Genomic DNA, 19,386 nt, shown 5'->3' on the forward strand with positions numbered 1-19,386 from the left:
TTTAATGCTCGGGTCTGGCTTTGAACCTTAGATCTCAGCCTCCTGAGTAGCTAGGATTACAGGTGTGAGCGAAGATTGCATTTTGATACCAGCCCAAGATTCCATTTCACCTAGCAAGCCAGGTATGGTGCTTTACATTTCTGATCCCAAGTGGCATAACCCAGCAGGCATCAGTAGAAGAGTTACAGTATAAGGCTGTCATTGGGCATAAAAGAAAGACCGTAGCTGAAAAATAATGCAAAAACAAAGGGCCTCAGGCATGGCTCAAGTACCTGACTAGCAGTACAAGGCCTTGAGTTCAAATCCTAGTACTACAAAAAGAAGCCAGCAAAATGTATATTGCTCTCCTTTATTTATATTGGGTAACTACATCTGTTCGCAGACTTGTTTTGCAGTTTTATGTTGGTTTCTATTAAGTCAGGGTACTCAGCCATCTCCATGTGATATCCTGGAATGCTCTCCTGTCTTATATACTTGTTTCTGTTGGAGCGAGGCAAACTTGGCCTGAGGTGTGGGGTGGATTGGACATGCCTGGATGTCATGAGGAGTGGTTTTAACTGGACCATAGTAAGCCCCTCAGCCTAGCTATGGTTAGTGCCTCCTGATGAGTCCACATTCTGGTAAGTTCAGGCACTGACCAAGGATCCCAAGCACTCAGTCTGGGCCTAAGGATCACCTTCCTGTCCTTTGGTACATACGTGTGTGTGTGTGTGTGTGTGTGTATGTATATGTATGTACTGAAGTTTGAACTTATGGCCTTGATACTATTCTTTAACTTTTTTTCAGTTGGGTTGATATTGTGAGCCATAGCTCCACTTTTAGCTTTTTGGTGGTTATTTGGAGATAATAGTCCCATGGACTTTCTTACCCAGTCTGGCTTGGAATCATGATTCTCAGATGGCAGCCACCTAAGTAGCTAGGATTATAGGTGTAAGCCACTGACACAGCATGTCCCTTAATAGTGATGGTGAGATTGAGTCATACTTACATGAAGTGAGTGTAAAATATATATATATATATATATATATGTTATTTTCACAATTATTTTCTCTGCTGAGGGCAGTGAAAGCACCATGGACACCTGGAAATGACTCCATGAACCTTTGAGAGCACTGTACTGTGATACCCTTGACTCAGACTGGAGGATTCGTGAATTTATTCTTTTGTCTTTAGATGTTTGCCTTATGGGTCCTTCTGAGTCTGTTCTTGGAGCATTTTGGGGAGGAACTGTCTGGCTACTAAGAGCCCATTTTTCTCAGTTACATTTCAGTCTGGGGTATGACTGCCCACTTTATAGGTTTCTGACTGTGCAATTAAAATTTCTTTACCACAGATAATGAACTATTGATCATACTCTTTTCTTTTTAAAAGTGTCTTGAATTGTTTGTGTGGCTATCATGTTTCACATAGGGTCTTAATACTTTTTTCCTGGGTTTGGACCTTGAGCAGCAGGTCTCCTACATATGCTTCTCCAGTAGCTGGGATTATAGACATAGGTTCCATACCTGCCTTGTGGGCTTTTGTTTTGTGATGTGTGTATGCGTGTTCATGGTGCTAGGATTGGGGCTTGAACTCAGCCTTGATTTTGAACTTGCTGGTCCTCTGCCATTTGAGATACACCCCCAGCCAATCTTGTGCTTTTTAACTGAAGAGAAAGCCTCACAGATTTTTCTGCACTGGCTAGCTTTGAACAGTGACCCTCTAGGTCTCACCTTTCTGAGTAGTTAGAATTACTCCAGTGCCTGGATCTGGCTTGCTCTTTTTGCCTGGGCCAATCTCTAGCTGCCACCTCTTTTCTTTATCTTTCAAGAAGCTGGGATTAGGGCCAGAAGTGTGGCCTAGTGTAGAGTGCTTGACTAGCATGCATGAAGACCTAGGTTCGATTCCTCGGTAACACACACACAGAAAAAGCCAGAAGTAGTGCTGTGACTCAGGTGGCAGAGTGCTAACTTTGAGCAAAGTGTGTCCAGGCCCTGAGTTCAAGCCCCAAGCTACTGGCAAAAAAAAAAAAAAAAAAAGCTTGGATTATAGCCTTATAGACTCCTTTTTCTTTTATATTAGAGCCTGAAACAAGACTGGGAATCTGAAAGACAGCTATGCTTGGAAAATCTGCGCAAAGAGTTATCAGCAAAGCACCAGTCAGAAATGGAAGATTTGCAAAATCAATTTCAGAAAGAATTGGCGGAACAGAAAGCTGAGTTGGAGAAAATTTTTCAAGCCAAAAATGAGGCTGAAGGTGAACATCTGATTACAGCAAGAAGCTCTGGAGAAGATGCACAATTGAGTTGTACCTGTGACTGAGCATGCCTTTCAAGTTTGGGTCCCTGAGTGAGGGAGAACAGAGTAGGACAGGGCTCCCCCTGAGATCCCTCAGTCTTTCTAACCTTTGTTTCAAAACTATCTCCTGCATAGTAATATTGTGCTTGTTCTGTGTGGATGCCTTGGGGCTGTGTGCTTCCTGGTGAATCTTTGCTGATGAGGGGCTCTGTTTACGTGTGCTTTCTCTTTCTTCCCAGGAGAGCAGGGTGGTGGCTGAGATGGCATTTGGATAGAGCCTACTAACTGTGACAGTTGTGCCCTAAGTTTGGCAACCTCTCCTGGCCTGTCAAGCCATGAGGGTGACTCTCAAGGGAGAATGTGCTCTGCGTATGAGCTGAGAGTATCACATGGTGACACACTGGTGGGTGCTGCCAAGGCAGAATGTGATGTCTTGTTAACTAGGTGATATCTGTGATGCTTTCTAGTTTCTCTGAAGAACCTAGAGGCTCAGCACCAAGTAGCCATCAAGCAGTTACAGGAAAACCTACAGCTGGAACATTGCCAGTACTTACAAGACTTGGAATTGAAATTCAGAGAAAAGGAAAAAGAAAAACAGTTGGAGGTAGGCATGAGCTAATTTTGAATTATTTAGTTTATAGGAAAATTTTTAAACAATTATAGAACTGAGCCTTTTGTATTCTTTGGCTGCTAAAATTAAAGTACTCTGTGTGTGTGTGTGTGTGTGTGTGTGTGTGTCTGTCTGTCTGTCTGTCTCTCTCTCTGTCTCCCAGTCCTGTGTCTTAAACTTTGGACCTGTGTGCTGTCCTTTAGTTTTTTTGCTCAAGGCTAGCGATATACCACCTGGGTCCCAGTTCCATTTTCAGCTTTTGGTGGTTAATTGGAGATAAGAGTCTCACAAGTAGTAGACTTTCCTCCCTGTGCTGGATTTGAACCTCAATTCTTTGATCTCAGCTTTCTGAGTAGGATTAGAACTGTGAACTTCAGTACCTAGGTGAAGTACTAAATTTGACAAGATTCTAGTAAACAGACATGTAAGGATGTCAAATGTGAGTTTTATATACTAATTATGTTTAGTCTTAAACTAAGAATGCTTATTCTTGGGACAAGAATATGTAGCAAGCACAAGGTACCCTGACTTCAAACCGTAATACTATGGAGAAAAAAAAAAAAGGCTCTCCTTCCCCCCGCCCCCCATGCTGGTACTGGGGCTTGAACTCAGGGCCTTGTACTCTTACCTGACATTTTGCTGTAGGCTGGTATTCTGTGAATTGAGTCACACTTCTGCTTTTGACTGTGTGTTGTTTATTTGGAGATAAGAATCTGATGAATTTGTCTGTCTGATTTGGCCTTGAACCAAGCCTCAGATCTCAGCCTCCTAAATAGCTAGGATTACAGGGATGACCCACTAGTGCCTGGAAAACGGTATCTATTCTCCCTCCTCCTCCTCTTCCTCCTCCTCCTTCATTTCTTCCTCCTCCTCCTCCTCCTCCTCCTTCTCCTCCTCCTTCTTTTTGTTTTTGGCCAGGCACTATCCCTGTGCCTCTTTTGTTCAAAGCTAGCACTCTACCACTTGAGCCAAAGTGCCACTAAATGGCTTTTTCTGTTTTGTGGTTCTGAGTATCGAGCCCAGGGCTTCATAAGTACTAGGCAGGCACTTTACCATTAAGCCACATTCCCAGCCCAAGATAGCTCTTCTTTTTTTTTTGTGGGGGGCACTACTAGGACTTGAACTCAGGGCTTGGGCACTGTCCTTGGGCTTTCTCAAGGCTAGTGCTCTACCACTTGAGCCACAGCACGACTTCTGGCTTTTTCTGTGTATGTGGTTCTGAGGAATCAAATCCAGGGCTTCATGTGTGCTAGGCAAGCACTCTACCACTAGGCCATGCTTCCGGCCCCACTTCTGTTTTTTGAGTGGTTAATTGGAGCTGAACTATTCACAGTGTCACCTCTGGTTTTTGAGTGATTTATTCAAGGTAATAGTCTCATGGGGACTTTTCTGCCCAGGCTGGTTTCAAATTGTGATCCTTAGATCTCAGCCTTCTGAGTGGTGAGGATTGAGGCGAGGATTACAGGCATGGGCCACTTAATTCCTGCCTTATTTCTGCTTGTTGAGTAACTAGAATGTCATCTTACCAGGCTTTTTTTTTTTTTTTTTTTGCCAGTTCTGGCTTAAACTCTGGGCCTGAGCATTGCCTTGGGCTTTCTCAAGGCTAGTCCTCTACTCCTTGTGCCACAGCACTATTTCTGGCTTTTTCTATGCATGTAGTACCAAGAAATTGAACCCAGGTGGGGGGAAAAAAGAAATTGAACCTAGGTCTTTGTGTGTGCTAGGCAAGCACTCTACCACTAGGCTAAACTCCTGGCCCATCAGGCTTTTTTTGAGGTAGGGCACTGATAACTCCTCTTCCTCTAAGACTATCCTTAAATTGAGATTCTCTTATTTTGTCTCTTTTTTTTTTTTTTTTTTTTTTTTTTTTGCCAGTCCTGGGCTTGAGCTCAGGGCCTGAGCACTGTCCTTGGACTTTCTCAAGGCTAGAGCTCTACCACTTGAGCCTCAGCACCACTTCCAGCTTTTTTCTATGTATGTGGTACCGAGGAATCGAACCCGGGTCTTCATGCATGCTAGGCAAGCACTTTAACCACTAGGCCAAACTCCCGGCCCCCTTATTTTGTCTCTTGGAGGTGTGAACCTCCAAGACTGCCCTGTCCGTTGAATCTTTTTGGTAGGATAGAGCAGTATGTAGTGCAATGTGTAAGAGAACCTGCTACTTCTGTGTGTGCGTGTGCGTATGTGTATGTGTATGTGTATGCATGTGTGCACGCGTGTGTGCATGCATACATGTGCACCGGGTTAGACGCTTGAATGCAGGGCCTGCCACTCTTATTTTTCATTTATAGCTGGTACACTAATACTTGAACATTACCACTTGAGCCATGCCTCTAATTCTATCTTTTTGTTGGTTAACTGGAGATAAGATTCTTGTGGATTTGTCTGCTTAGGCTAGCTTTAAACCTCAGTCCTCAGATCTCAGCCTCTGAATTGCCTGATAGTGTGGGAATGATGAGTTTTGTGCACTCCTGCCGCTTTGAGCAGTTCAACATTGTGTACAGTAGAACCCAGTATACTAGTTTGCTATAGAGCCCGTCAGCGATTTGTAATTGTGACAGTATTTCACTCTGTGTGGGCATGCTCAGATGTCACTGCATGTTGAATGGCACATCTGTGATTCACACCAGCAAGTAGTCACCAACGCTGCTCCCTGGACATGTTCTAGTTGATGTTGCATTGTGAACAAACCCAGAAGTTACTCTAACCTTTAATTTTTGTGTGTGCTAGTGTTGGGGTCTGCACACAGACCAGGGCACTCTCCTCTTGCATTTTTTCTCAAGGGTACTGGTGCTTTACCACTTGAACCCAAGCTCCACTTTTGCCTTTTTGGTGGTTAGTTGGAAGTAAGAGTCCACCGTGCATTCACAATATGATTCTGAGTAGCTAGAATTACAGGTGTGAACCATTGGTGCCCAGCTTTTTACTTCTTTGAGATGTGGTCTTACTATGACACCTAGGTGTCCCCAAATTCCTAGGCTGAGTGACTCTATTATCTCATCCTCTTAAAGTACTTGAGAAGGCATGTGGAAACCATTGTGCTCAACTGGCTGTTAAATAAAATGGCTCTGACTCTGACCTTGGCCTCTTTTGTGTCCTGCTGTTTATTTTCCTCCCTCTAAAGGTTGTTGCTCTTTTCTGAATTTCAGGCTTGATACCTGATCTTTTAACCTACCTGTCTCTGTTACTGCTTGTCAGATGCAAAGCCTTGAGGTGCTGAAGGAGAAACACAGGAATAGTATAGAGCCATGAAAGCACTGCCCTGCCTTCTTCTTAGTCTCTCATGTAGACACTTTCTTCTTCCTCAGTTAGAGAATCTTCAGGCATCCTACGAAAACCTGAAGGCCCAATCACAAGAAGAAATTAGGCACCTGTGGTCCCAGCTCGAGTCTGTGAGAATCAACAGAGAGGAACTGAATGGTGAGGAATATTGTGTGGGAAACTCAAATCCTTGTTTTTATTAGGTGAGCACTCTACCATTTGAGCACATCTTAATGTTTCTTTCTATTTTGGGGGGGGGGGGTCTTGGTAAGTGTAGAATCCAGGTCCTTGCTCATGCTAGGAAGTACTCTGCCACTGAGCTACACCCCAGTCCTAATTAATCAACTGTGCTTTTAATTGATGAAATCCTAAACCATAATGTCATAGTCATAGCATTCATAAAAAAGTCTATAACAAAAAGCTTTACAGCTTCTTTGTTTTGTATGGTGAAGATTGGTGTGTATTGTTTTAGGATGGAGATCATGTGTTGAGAGCGCCTCAGTTTAGTCTGTGACTATGCTGGCTCAGCAGCTCTTCTAGCCCTAACTTACCGTCTGGCTAGTGTTTCAGTTGTGTATCGTGTGAAGTGCCAAGGGTGCTCGGTGTCTACCTGCAAACACAGTGAGTGCCACTGAAGTGTGGTTCTCAGGAGGCATTGCTGCTGGTGTTCACTAAGCCAGGCAGATTCTGGGAGTTGCCTTGGGACAGGTGCTGTCGGACTCCTGTTTTGAAGGGTGATAGATGCCCACGTCTTCAGGGCCCAGCAGCTGTGGCCACTTCTGCTGATGTGATTCCATTTAGCCCTCTTTCCTTCATGTGAACTCCTCCTCATTACTTGAGTCTCAGTCCCTCTTTTTGTGTAGCTGGATGACATTGTCCCTCCAAATCAGGCAGAGATAGACAGGCCCAGTTCATGCCACCAGCAGCCAAGGTTACAAGAACCTGGCACTGAACTGTGACCCCTTTCTGGAGTTTTATCTGCAAGTAACCTTTTAAGTCTGCTGCTGGTTTGTTCCTGAGGTTAAATGTGGTTTATGACAGGGAGCACGTATGAAAAAGGACCAGAAACCATCTGTTTGGCAGTTTTCCTTTGTGTTGTGATAGAGCATGAGGCCTGATTTCTATCTTCTGGACCTGAGCTCTGTCTTTGACCAGATAGGGTCAGCTTATTTTTTCTTTGGGGTCTGTATATCACTGATGGCTGGAAAATTGATGAGCTGATAGAGCTAGAGGCAGAACTGCTTCTGTATGTGGTCTAGAATTCCACATGGATTTTTGTTGGCTCTTCATCCCTTATCAGACCCAGACAGAACTTTTTTTTTTTTTTGGGCCAGTCATGGGACTTGAACTCTGGGCCTGGGTGCTGTCCCTGAGCTCTTTAGCTCAAGGTTACCGCCCTACCTCCCCTTGAGTCACAGCACCACTTCCAGTTTTCTAGCGGGTTAACTGGAGAAAAAGAGTCTCACAGACTAGTTCCTGGGCTGGCTTAGAACTGAGATACTCAGATTTTAGCCTCCTGAGTAGGTAGGACTACAGGCGAGAGTTACCACACCTGGCTTCTCTGGCTCTTTAAGCACTTGACAGTAAATGCTTTGCCTTTCAGCAGGCCCCTGAGATGTTGGCTGAGCTATGGATGGTCCTTTCAAGATTGAGCCTTTTTTCATTGTCTACTCAGGCTCCTACCTCCCTGTTTCCTGGTTTTCCTGTTTCACTCTGAGATGATTTCATGTTTTATCCTGTTGAAGAGTCAAGGGAGCCGCTCTGTGCACAAGCGTCTCACCTGGAGGAGCTGGAGCATCTGCGATGGGACTTTGCTCAGCAGCAGCAGCAGGACAGAGCCCAGCATGAGTGTGAACTGGAGCAGTTGAGAGTCTATTTTGAAAAGAAACTGAGGGATGCCGAGAAGACTTACCAAGAAGACTTGATGCTGTTTCAACAGCGATTGCAGGAGGCAAGGGAGGATTCTCCTCCGGGGTCTGCAGAGGTCAGGTAGAAGAAGCAGCTTCTGTGTTGTGAATGGGTCTCTAAAATGTGGGGACCTTGATCTGGGCTTGCATCTCTTTTGCTTGTAACCTTGTGCCAGTGGAGATCAGATTTATGTTTCAGGAATATATTCTGTGGTCTGGATTGGTAATAATGGAGTGCTGGCACTGGAACTGGTGTGTCCTGTACTTTGCTGCCAAGTCACTGGCTCATGGCCCCTGTTGTGCCAGAAAGGCACTCCGTAATACAATAGTGCTTGCTTGTACTATAATTCCAGGAGTAATAAATATGCAGACTGGTGTCACCCAGTCCTTTTCATGGACACCTTAGCTTGGTACAATTGACTCAAGTTCAGAGTGGGCATGGTGGGACTAAAGGAGAGTGTCAAAGCTTTTAAACATGTTTTCTTTCCTAGTTCATCCTGTATATTTTTAGAGGAGACATCTGGAAGAGAAAGCAAAGAGCACCTTGACCAACTTGACCTTCAGCTTGAACAGCAGCAGGTGACATGCTGATTATTAATTAATTACTTTTTTTGGTGCTGGTCCTAGGGTTTGAACCCAGGGTATAGCCCACTGTTCTTGAGCTTTTCACCCAAGGCTAGCAATTCTACCACAGCTCCATTTCTGACTTTTTGGTGGTTAATTGGAGATAAGAGTTTCAGATTTTCCTTCCTCAGCTAGCTTTTGAACTGCTGAAGTCCTTAGATCTCAGCCTCCTGAGCAGCTAGGATTACAGATGTAATCCATCAGCACCTGGCCTGCCTCTGATTTATTTTTAATTACTGAGAAAAGATTGCATATCATTGGTCTTTAATTTTGTCATGGGTCATCCTTCAGGTCATAAAATCAGCTTTTCTATCTTCCTCATTGGCATGTCATGCAGAGAGCATCATTCATGCATCACTGCCTATCTGTGGACAGAGTGCTGTACCCTTCTCTCCCCATCTCACTTGTCCAGATGTGTGTGTGTGTGTGTGTGTGTGTGTGTGTCCTCATCTCAAGGCTACCACTCTACCCCTGGGCCTGGGTGCTGTACCTGAGCTCTTCAAGGCTGCCCTCCTACCCTTGAGCCAAGCCTCACTTCCAGTTTTCTAGACGTTAATTGGAGATAAGAGTCTCAGGTCCTTTTGTGCCCAGGCTGGCTTTGAACCTTGATCCTCAGATCTCAGCCTCTTGAGTAGCTAGGATTACAGGTGTACACGACTTTGACTGGCTTTGTCCAGGTTTTTGCTGGTTAAGGTTAGTTTGAGATAGAGTCTTAAGGACTATTCTGGGCTAGCTTTGAACTGCATTTCTAAGATCTTAGCTTTCTCAGTAGCTGGGATTACAGATGTGAGTCACCAGTGTCTATCTTTTCTAGTTTTTCTGGTATATTTGTTTTCCTTATTTAAAATTTTATTTCTAGCCTTGCTTTCTTTTGTTCTTCATGTCTCTCTGTTCTAGTGTTTGGTTATACTTACCTTTCTGAGGGCCCTCCTCCATGTTTAGAGATGTCTGTTCCAATGTTTGTGTATACTCTCCTCTCTGAAGACCCTCCTCTGTGTCCATGTTTAGAGATGCTTGCCTCTTGCATTGTCCTGTTGGCCATCTTCCGAGATTTTTGTGCCTGGAGTTGGAGTTTGGGGCTTTCTGTCTGTACTTCTTGTTGATCTGTGGCTGTCTTTGCATGCAGAATGAAGCCTCACTAGTGTTGGAGAGCTTTAAGTACCAGGTAGTCCAGGGCTATACCTGGAGGTACTGGTGATTTCAACTTCCTAGAACTGTTAGTCTTTTCAGTGATGGTTCTTCTATTTTCCACTGAGAGTTTCTGCCATATTCTGGCAGCTGAGGAGGAAGAACAGGAGGAAGGAACTCCATAGCCACCGCCACCTCTGCCCAGCATGCATGGTCTGTGCTGAAAGGGAGTGTGGCATCTATCCTAATGCCCTTGAGCCTATTTGCATCCTGACTCCAGCCCTCCTGGATATCCATGGAGCTCAGGCTCTGCCTCTGAGTCCTTCTACATCCTTGGAAGTCTCAGCTGCCAAAGCCTCTGTCTGCCAGCAATTGGCATTGCTTTTATCTTCCCCTAATTTCTCTTACAAGTGAATAAACTCACACCTCTCCAACACAGTCAGTTACATTTCAGGGAAGTGTGGAGATAAAGATGATGGACTCTATGAATGTATTTAAAATGTTAACAGGTGCTACATTCATCTTAGTTACTTGAGAGACTGAGGCAGAAGGGTCAATTCAACCAGACTGATCTGAATGTCAAAGATCCTGACTACAAAGCACAATGAAACCCTCCCATGGTCATCTAGCCTGGTTCACTCCAAAGTTTTTGTGTTATTCATCTGATGGATGGTCTAACTCTCTTTGGTTTGCATTTCTTTGATTATTGATGACATTAAGTATCTTTTTTGGGGGACAGAGGGGTGGTTGAATTCTGGGCCTGGGCGCTGTCCCTGAGCTCTTCAGATCAAGGCTATGGCTCTACCACTTGAGCCACAGTACCACTTCCAGTTTTCTGGTGGTTAATTGGAGATAAGAGTCACATGGAGTTTTCACTCCTGGGATGGCTTTGAACCACGATCCTCAGATCTCAGGCTGCTGAGTAGCTAGGGGTACAGGTGTGAGCCACCAGTGCCCAGCTAAGATTAAGTATCTTTTTATTTGTTTATCCACCAGTGTTTCACTTGTTTTGATTACTTCCTTCCTCTTTTTCATTATACCATGGTTGTTTATGTTTTTTAAAAAATCTTTTTTTTATCAGTCCCGGGGCTTGAACTCAGGGCCTGCACACTGTTCTTTTTGCTTATAGCTAGCAGTGTCACTTGAGCCACAGCACTACTTCTGGCTTTTTCTGTGTATGTGGTACCAAGGAATTAGATCCACAGTTTCGTGCATGCTAGGGAAGCACTTTACTAGGCTACACTCCCAACCCTTTAAAAATTTTTTTACTAGTACCTGGCACTGTTCACCTTTGGGTTTAAGTGGCTTGTCTCTTTGGGCATGACCAATGAGGAAGTGACACCCAGTGGTTGGGTTTGGGGTTCAGGGTGCCTTTGTCTCATTCTTCATGTCCTCAGACTTGTCACCTTACGGAGGCAGCACTGTGTTTCTTACTGGACCAAGTCTGTCTCTTCAGTAATGATCCTTTTTTCTTTTGGTTTTAATTTTAAGGTAATTTAGGTTCATCAGAAACTTGAAATTGGGAGCAGGCACTGTAGCTCACGCTGTAATCCTAGATACTCAGCAGGCTGAGATCTGAGGATCAAGGTTCAAAGCCAACCCAGGCACAAAAGGACCTGAGACACTTACCTCCAGTTAACCTCTAGAAGACGGGAAGTGGCGCTCGGCTCAAGGGTAGGATGGTAGCCTTGAGCTGAAGAGCTCAGGGACAGCACCTAGGCTGAGTTCAAGCCCCATGACCCATAAAAAAAAGAAAGAAAGAAACCTGAAGTTGGACCAGAGTATGGCCCAGTACTGGTAGAGTGCTTGCCTAGCATGCATGAAGCCCTGGGTTTGATTCCTTGGTACCATATACACAGAAAAAGCTGGAAATAGTGCTGTGGCTCAAGTGGTAGAGCATTAGCGTTGGGGAAGCCCAACAACAGTGCTCAGGGCCTAGATTCAAGCCCCAGGACTGGCAAAAAAACCAAACCAAAACAAAAACCAAAAGACTTGAAGTTTAGATTGATGTTAATCCTGTGGTTTTGAGGAAATACTGTTTTTTGGGGTTTTTGTTTGTTTGTTTGCTTTTGTTTTTGCCTGCGTTTTCAAGAAAATATTTAGCACTAGTGCACCCATTCAGTTGCACTGTGTTAGTGTAGGTAGAACTGACAGAAAGCTGGTCTTGTTTTTAGGAACAACCAATACCCCACCTCAGAAGCTTGTTCCACACCTGAGAAAGCCTGGTGTTGGTTTCTGGAAGACATGGACTCTGTAAATGAAGACTAAGGGATGGAAAAATCAGACAAATGAGGTTGAAGTGATAGATGTGTGGGATCTAGTCATAGCAGCCAGAGCACTCACAACAAAGAATGAGCCTCTGAGTGGCATGGAGTAGGCAGTAGGACTGGCTTAAGTCCTTTTGAGAATCAGACACCTGTTGCCAACAGGTTATGGAGGGAATGCTCACAGAACAAAAACGAAAAAATCCAGAGAGGTGTGTAGAGCCATTGGATAGGCAGGCTGGCCCTTGGAGGAGAGTGAGGGAGGAGTTCACCCCACCCCCAATTGCTGCAGCGTCCATGGACCAATGAGTGCTGAGTCTGAGTATGACAAGGACATACCTGTTATTGAGTGGTACATGTCGCAGAAGTCTGGAGTTCAGGAGAGAGTCTGAGATGTGAGACTGATTTCAGGAGAGTGTCAAAAAGGGAAAGAGACATTAGGCAGTAACATGGTTAAGTGAGCACTGTCTTTAGGTTGTAGCCATGGTGTCTCTGGGCCCTCCAAGCACATCTAGATCGTGGTGGGCAGAAAGAAGCACTGTTGATGGTCCTTGTGGTTTTATGAGGTGCATGATGCATCTACTAACTGCATGGCCTAGTCAATCTGTCAGGGCTTAGAGGCATTTTATTTGATTGCAGTAGTAAATACCTTTAGAGTAATTACAGTGAATGAGGTGATCATGTACATGGATATATCATCCTTGTGGTTTTTCCCTAGGGGACCTTGACATGTTTACAAGCAGGGGCTGAAGAAGACCACAGGTGCGAGTCAGAGGTGCTAAGTTCCCACCATATCCAACTGGAAGAAGACGAATCAGATAGATGTTTCAGGTCTGTGGTGCTGGAACTGGAACCACTCTTGCCAATACCTTCAGACCAGCATACCCATGGTGGGTGTTCTATCTGCCCTTCCTGGCTCATGATCTTTGTGTTGTCTTGCTGGCTCTGCCTGCAGGGTTGTTTCTGGGGGGAGCTATCCTATAGTTATGATTTATGCCTGTGGAACGCCTGGATATCTAGCTGCTCTGGCTGGAGCTAGTACTATGCATGAGAACCTTCCTGTGACCCTTTCTCCCCGGAGGAAACATTATTAACTCTCACTGTGAGAGTACTCCCTATGAGTGCCATTATGCAAAATGGAGTTGGGGGAGTGTGGCCTTGGGGACCTCTATGCTGCTGGCTAACTCCATGTGGGGTTGGGGTTGACCTTCTGATTCAGACCAGGGGTGTGTCTACTGGGTATTACCCTAGCACAAGGATTGGCCATTCACTTTTGGGAAGGCACATCACAAAGGTGGCTTGGATTGCTGGCAGCTGCAGTTCTGCTCACTCATCCTTATCTTCTCCCCTTAGTCCAGTTCAGCAGCACAGCTAGTCAGACTAAGACTGTGGATAATCAGTTAGAACGCAGGAGATGAGGTGTGAGGGAGTCAGAAGAGGGTGGGTTGGAGAACTCCTAGTCATGATCAAACAGTGATACTGGGAAGGATGTACAGCTAAGCATGGGTAGCATGAAGCATAGCAACAGTACATCTATTGCTCTGCCCAGTTCTGGAACCTGTGATCATTCCTGGGAGATATGGGGAGGCCAGAGTCAAGGAGTATGGAAGTAGTGGTATGAGCCTGTTTTTTGGCCAAAGCTGTGTGAAGTGGGTTGAACATGGCCCCACTTGAAAGCCTAGGTCTGGCTTTCAAGGACAAAAGCACGTGTTCCTCAGGACCTACACCAACACTCTGGACCAATACCAGCAGCACCCAAGGACTGGATGTATCCTTGCTGTATTCAGTTCTCTGGTGGTGCTGCCTTCCCCATAGTGCCCTTAGGACTGGCTTGTTTTTGTTCTGATCCCAGGACTTCTGTTGAAGGGAGACCCAGGCCCATCATAGGGTAGCATTCTGTCTCGCTTATAGACCCAGTCTTGGGCATCTGACTTCAACAGCCTCTGGGGCACTCTCCTTTGTCTGAAGCTTCAAACAACATGCGTAACACCCATATCTGATGAGTACAAGGCTTACCCTGGCTGACCAGACCCAGATCATGGGTCACAGCTGACCCACTTAGAGGAAGAGCCTAGGCAGGCCAGGTGGCTGCTGTGCAGACCCAGCGACATGACAGTACTGTGCCCTTGGCAGAGATACTAAGAGAGCTGCAGAGCCAAGGTGTTTCTGAAGGATGAAGTTTAGATAACATAGATAACCTATTCCCTGCTTCTCCAGATTTTATGCAGGCTCATCTCCAGTGCATGCAGAACACAACCATGGAGGTAGATGCACAGGTGGCAGCTAGAATCCTGGGTTTGGAAACTGAGCACAAGGTTCAACTTTCACTTCTCCAGACTGAGCTCAAGGAAGAAATTGAACGCTTAAAAATAGAAAACAGAAATTTATATGAGAAGTTACAGCATGAGACCCATCTGAAAGAGGACCTGGATAATGTAAGTATCACAACCCTACAGGGAGGCTCTGAATGCCTTTTTTTTTTTTTTTAATTGTTAGGGTGATATATAGAGGGGTTACAGTTACATTCATTCATATATACATATATATATATATTTTTTTTTTTTTTTTTGCTAGTCCTATGGCCTTGAACTCAGGGCCTGAGCACTGTTCTTGGACTTTCTCAAGGCTAGAGCTCCATCACTTGAACCACAGCACCATTTCTGGCTTTTTTCTATGTATGTGGTACCGAGGAATCGAACTCTGGTCTTTATGCATGCTAGGCAAACACTCTACCACTAGGTTAAACTCCCAGCCCAAGCAGTTACATTCACAAAATAGTGAGTAAATAACTTATTTATTTTTTTGGATGTTGTGAGGCTTGCACTTTGGGCCTGGGTGCTATCCATGAATGAGCCCTTCAGCTCAAGGCTAATGCTCTACCACTTGAGGCACAGCACCACTAACATAAATTACTTCTTCTTTTTTTCTTTCTTTTTTGTGGGTCATGGAGCTTGAACTAGGCCTGGGCACTGTCTCTGAGCTCTTCAGCTCAAGGCAACCACCCTACCCTTGAGCCAAGCCCTGCTTCCCATTTTCTAGAGTTAATTGGAGATAAGAGTCTCATGTCCTTTTGTGGCTGGGCTGGCTTTGAACCTTGATCCTCAGATCTCAGCCTCCTGAGTAGCTAGGATTACAGGTGTGAGCCACCATCACCCAGCTACTTCTTGAACATTGTTACACTCCCCTTGTTTTTCTCTGTAATGATCATTGTAAAGTTGTTGTTCATTTGTCATTGTAATGTTGTAATGTTCATTTCCAATATAATGTTGTGTATCAGTTACATTGGTTTACCCTTTGTCTCATCAGCTTGTTTTTCCCACTTTTCTTCCTTAATTCAAATAAACTAATGTATATATATTATGCCAGTTACCAAAGTCAGATACAGCAACAATAGGGGATAAGCCATAGGGAAAAAAGAAAACAAAAAACTAAAGAAATAACTTCATATAATACATTAAAAACAACAACCACAAAGATAAACCTCTTGTTTCTATATTCTGGAATTTGTTTTGTTTAGCCTCATCCTATATGGGCTATTGTAATCCTCTGCTAGGAAAATCGTAGACCTATACTAATTATTACAAATGAGGGAAACTATGGAGCCTATGTTTCTTTGGGTCTGGCTTACTTCACTTAATATGATTTTTTCCAAGTCTTTCCATTTTGTTATTAATGGCAGTATCATTCTTTCTGATGGCAGCATACAGTTCTATTGTGTATAAATACCTCATTTTCTTGATCCATTCATCTACTGAGGGGCCTCTGGGCTGGTTCCATATCTTAGCTATGGTAAATAATGCTGCAGTGAACATGGCTGTGCTGGTAGGTTTAGTATGGCCTTGTTTCTGGACATTTGGGTAAATGTCCAGGTGTGGGATTGCTTAGCGTTTTTTTTTTTTTTTTTTGCTAGTCCTGGGGCTTGAACTCAGGACTGTCCTGAGCACTGTCCTTTGGGCTTTCTCAAGGCTAGAGTTCTACCACTTGAGCCACAGCACCACTTCTGGCTTTTTCTATGTATATGTGGTACAGAGGAATTGACCCTGGGTATTGTGCATGCTAGTCAAACACTTTATCACTAGGCCAAACTTCCAGCCCCTTGCTTAGTCTTTCAAGGAACCACCACATTGCTTTCCAGAGTGAGTGAACGAGTGTAGTTCCGTTCTGTTCTAGCCACATCCCCACCAGCATCTGTTGTTATTAGATTTCTTAAAAATGGCCATTCACTTCCCTGGGGTGAGATGAAATCTCAAAGTTGTTTTGATTTGCATTTTTTTCTTTTTTCTTTTTGTAGGTCATGGGACTTGAACTGGGCCTGAGCGCTGTCCCTGAGCTCTTCAGCTCAAGGCTACTGCTCTTCCTTTAAGCCAAGCCCCACTTCCCGTTTTCTAGAGGTTAATTGAAATAAGAGTCTCAGGTCTTTTTGTGCCCAGGCTAGCTTTGAACCGTGATCCTCAGATCTCAGCCTCCTGAGTAGCTAGGATTACAGGTGTGAGTCACTGTGCCCAGCTATAAGAAAAAAATTTTTTTTTTTTTTTTTTTTGGTCAGTTGTGGGGCTTTAACTCTGGGCCTGGGCGATGTCCTTGCGCTCTTCAGCTCAAGGCTAGCAATATACCACTTGAGCCACAGAGCCACTGATTTGCATTTCTTTTATGCCCAGGGATGATGAGCATTTTTCCATGTGTCTATTGGTCATTCTTATTTCCTCTTCAGAGAAGTCTCTCCTTCAGTCTTTAGCCACTTTTTAATGGGATGGTTCTCTTTTGCAGATATGCTTTTTTTTTTTTTTTTTTTTGCCAGTCCTGGGCTTGAGCTCAGGGCCTAAGCACTGGCCTTGAACTTTCTCAAGGCTAGAGCTCTACCACTTGAGCTTCAGCACCACTTCTGGCTTTTTTCTATGTATGTGGTACCGAGGAATCGAACCCGGGTCTTTGTGCATGCTAGGCAAGCACTTTAACCACTAGGCCAAACTCCAGGCCCTGCAGATATGCTTTTGAGAAATTATTTTTTTGAGCTGTAGATATATTTAGAGATGAGGCCCTTGTCTGTTTATGGCATATGAAGATCTTTTCGCACACTGGGCTTTCTATTTATCTTACTAGCTATGTCCTTTGCCATACAGAAGCTTTGCATTTTAGTGCAGTCCCATTTATCCAACCTTCTTTGATTTATTGTGTTTCTGGGCCTTTATTACGAAAGTTTTTACCTATGCCAAGAAGCCCTAGTGTATCTTCTATTCCTTCCTGTAAGGTTTTCAGGTATCTGCTTTTATCTCAAGGTCTTTGATTCATTTGGAATTAATTCTGGGGAAGGGTGACATATAAGGATCCAATTTTAGTTTTCTACAGGTTTTTAGCCAATTCTGCCAGCACCATTTATTGAAGAGACTGTCTTTCTTCTATCTTATTTTTTTGTTGGATTATGTGGCCATAGGTCTATGGGTTAATATCTGGATCTTCAGTTCGATTCTATTGGTCCTCAGGCCTGTTTTTGTTCCAGTACCAAGCTGTTTTTATTACTAAAGCTTTGTAGTAGAGTTTGAAGCTTATTATTGATATTTCTCCAGCACTGTTTTTTCTGCTAAGGATTGTTTTTGCTATACGGTGTGTTTTATTATTCCATATGAATTTTTGTATTTCTTTCTCTTTTTCATTAAAGAATGATGTTGGAGGCGGGGCGCGGTGGCTCACACCTGTAATCCTAGCTACTCAGGAGGCTGAGATCTGAGGATCAAGGTTCACAGCCAGCCTGGGCACAAAAGGACCTGAGATTCTTATCTCCAGTTAACCCCTAGAAAACAGGTAGTAGGGCTTGGCTCCAGGGTAGGGCAGTAGCCTTGAGCTGAAGAGCTCAGGGACAGCATCCAAGCCAAGTTCAAGCCCCATGACCCACCAAAAAAAAAAAAAAAGAATGATGTTGGGCTATCGATGGGTATTGCATTCAATTTGTAGTTACTTCGGCAGTATTGACATTTTCACAATGTTAATCTTCCCAGTAGCATGGGAGGTTTTTCCACCTCCTTAGTTCTGCTTTCATTTCCTTTTTTAGGTTTTTAAAGTTATTATCATAGAGGTCCTTCACTTCTTGGTTAATTGCTAAGTGTGTATTTATGTATTTATTTATTCATTTATTTGTTTTGAGGCTATTGCAAAGGGAGGTTTTTTGTTGTTGTGGTTGGTTTTTTTTTTGTTTTGTTTTGCCAATATTAAGGCTTGAACTGAAGGTCAAGGTGCTTTCCCTTAGCTTTTTCTACTCATGGGTGATACTTTCCCATTTGAGCCACCTCTACTTCTGGTTCTTTACTAGTTAAATGGAGGTATGAGTATTATAACAGTTTTCTGCCTATACTGACATCAGACTTTCAAACAGAAATCCTTAGATCTCAGCCTCCTGAGTAGCTGGGATTACCGTATAAGCCACTAGAGCCTGGATTAGATTTTATTTTTAGAAAGGCATTGTGGCTTCTTTCAAGTTGGTTTGTTTTGGGTCCAGAGTTTGACCTAGTGGTTGAGTGTTTACCTATCATGCATGAAGACCTGGGTTAGATTCCTTGATAACCACATACATAGAAAAAGCCAGAAGTGAGTGGTGCTGTGGCTCAAGTGGTAGAATGCTAGCCTTGAGAAAACTCAAGTACAGTCCTTAGACTCTTGAACTCAAGCCCCGAGACTGGGAGAAAAAAGTTCCTCTGTTTTGCTTTGAGTGTTTTCTTATTGATGACTTTGACATTTATTGATGTACTTTCTTCCCATTTGAAAATTGGGATACTTTTCCACCTTCCAGTTTCTCATTCAGTTTTTGTTCATAAGGTACCTTTAGAGTGACAGTTTTATTTAGTTCATTACAGATCAGGAGACCGGAACTCATTGACTCTTGCTTTCCCCTGTCTCTTGGATTGCTAACCTTACTGCTGTTAGAATGGCCTCCTCTTGCAGCAACAGACCCAGGTTCTGTCTGAGTTATTAGTGCTGTTCTTGGTTACAGTAGTGCAGAATTCCATCATTACCATCATTACTCTTGTCCATTGTATATTTTCCTATTTTATTGAAGATTCCTTCCAATTGGGTCAACATGAAGCATTCTCATGTGGAAGTCCCCCCCTTTTTTTATTAAATAATTTTTTTATTGTGATTAATAGGAGGGTTACATTATATTCACCAGCTTGAAGGTGCATAACTTCACAAACATTGATACCCTTTCTCATGACATGGTCCCCATTTCCCTCGCTTCCCCCCCCCCTGCTTATCTTGATTTCCTCCCTTCCCTATCCAATTTCAAATAACCAATTAAGCACATATAAAATATATCAGATAACAA

At 43.8% G+C, this 19,386-nt stretch overlaps 1 protein-coding gene across 13 annotated transcripts in view; it reads left to right on the top strand.

Annotated features, from left to right (window-relative positions):
- The window catches only part of Pcnt (pericentrin), a 136,544-nt gene that overhangs the window by 13,495 nt on the left and 103,663 nt on the right, over window positions 1-19,386 (top strand). For 12 of the 13 annotated variants that reach the window (XR_016538354.1, XM_090350962.1, XM_090350895.1 and 9 more), the window contains 7 exons: window positions 2,062-2,236; window positions 2,745-2,881; window positions 6,196-6,307; window positions 7,894-8,137; window positions 8,547-8,634; window positions 12,790-12,961; window positions 14,289-14,506. Coding sequence is in view for 12 of the 13 variants with exons in the window: in XM_090350962.1 (XP_090207088.1) it covers window positions 2,062-2,236; window positions 2,745-2,881; window positions 6,196-6,307; window positions 7,894-8,137; window positions 8,547-8,634; window positions 12,790-12,961; window positions 14,289-14,506 (1,146 nt within the window). In the remaining variant the exon portion in view is untranslated. The other variant, XM_090350970.1, reaches the window with a different exon arrangement.

Source organism: Megascapheus bottae, chromosome 1, assembly GCF_031878675.1.
Source record: "Megascapheus bottae isolate mThoBot1 chromosome 1, mThoBot2.hap1, whole genome shotgun sequence".
Classification (NCBI taxonomy): domain Eukaryota; kingdom Metazoa; phylum Chordata; class Mammalia; order Rodentia; family Geomyidae; genus Megascapheus; species Megascapheus bottae.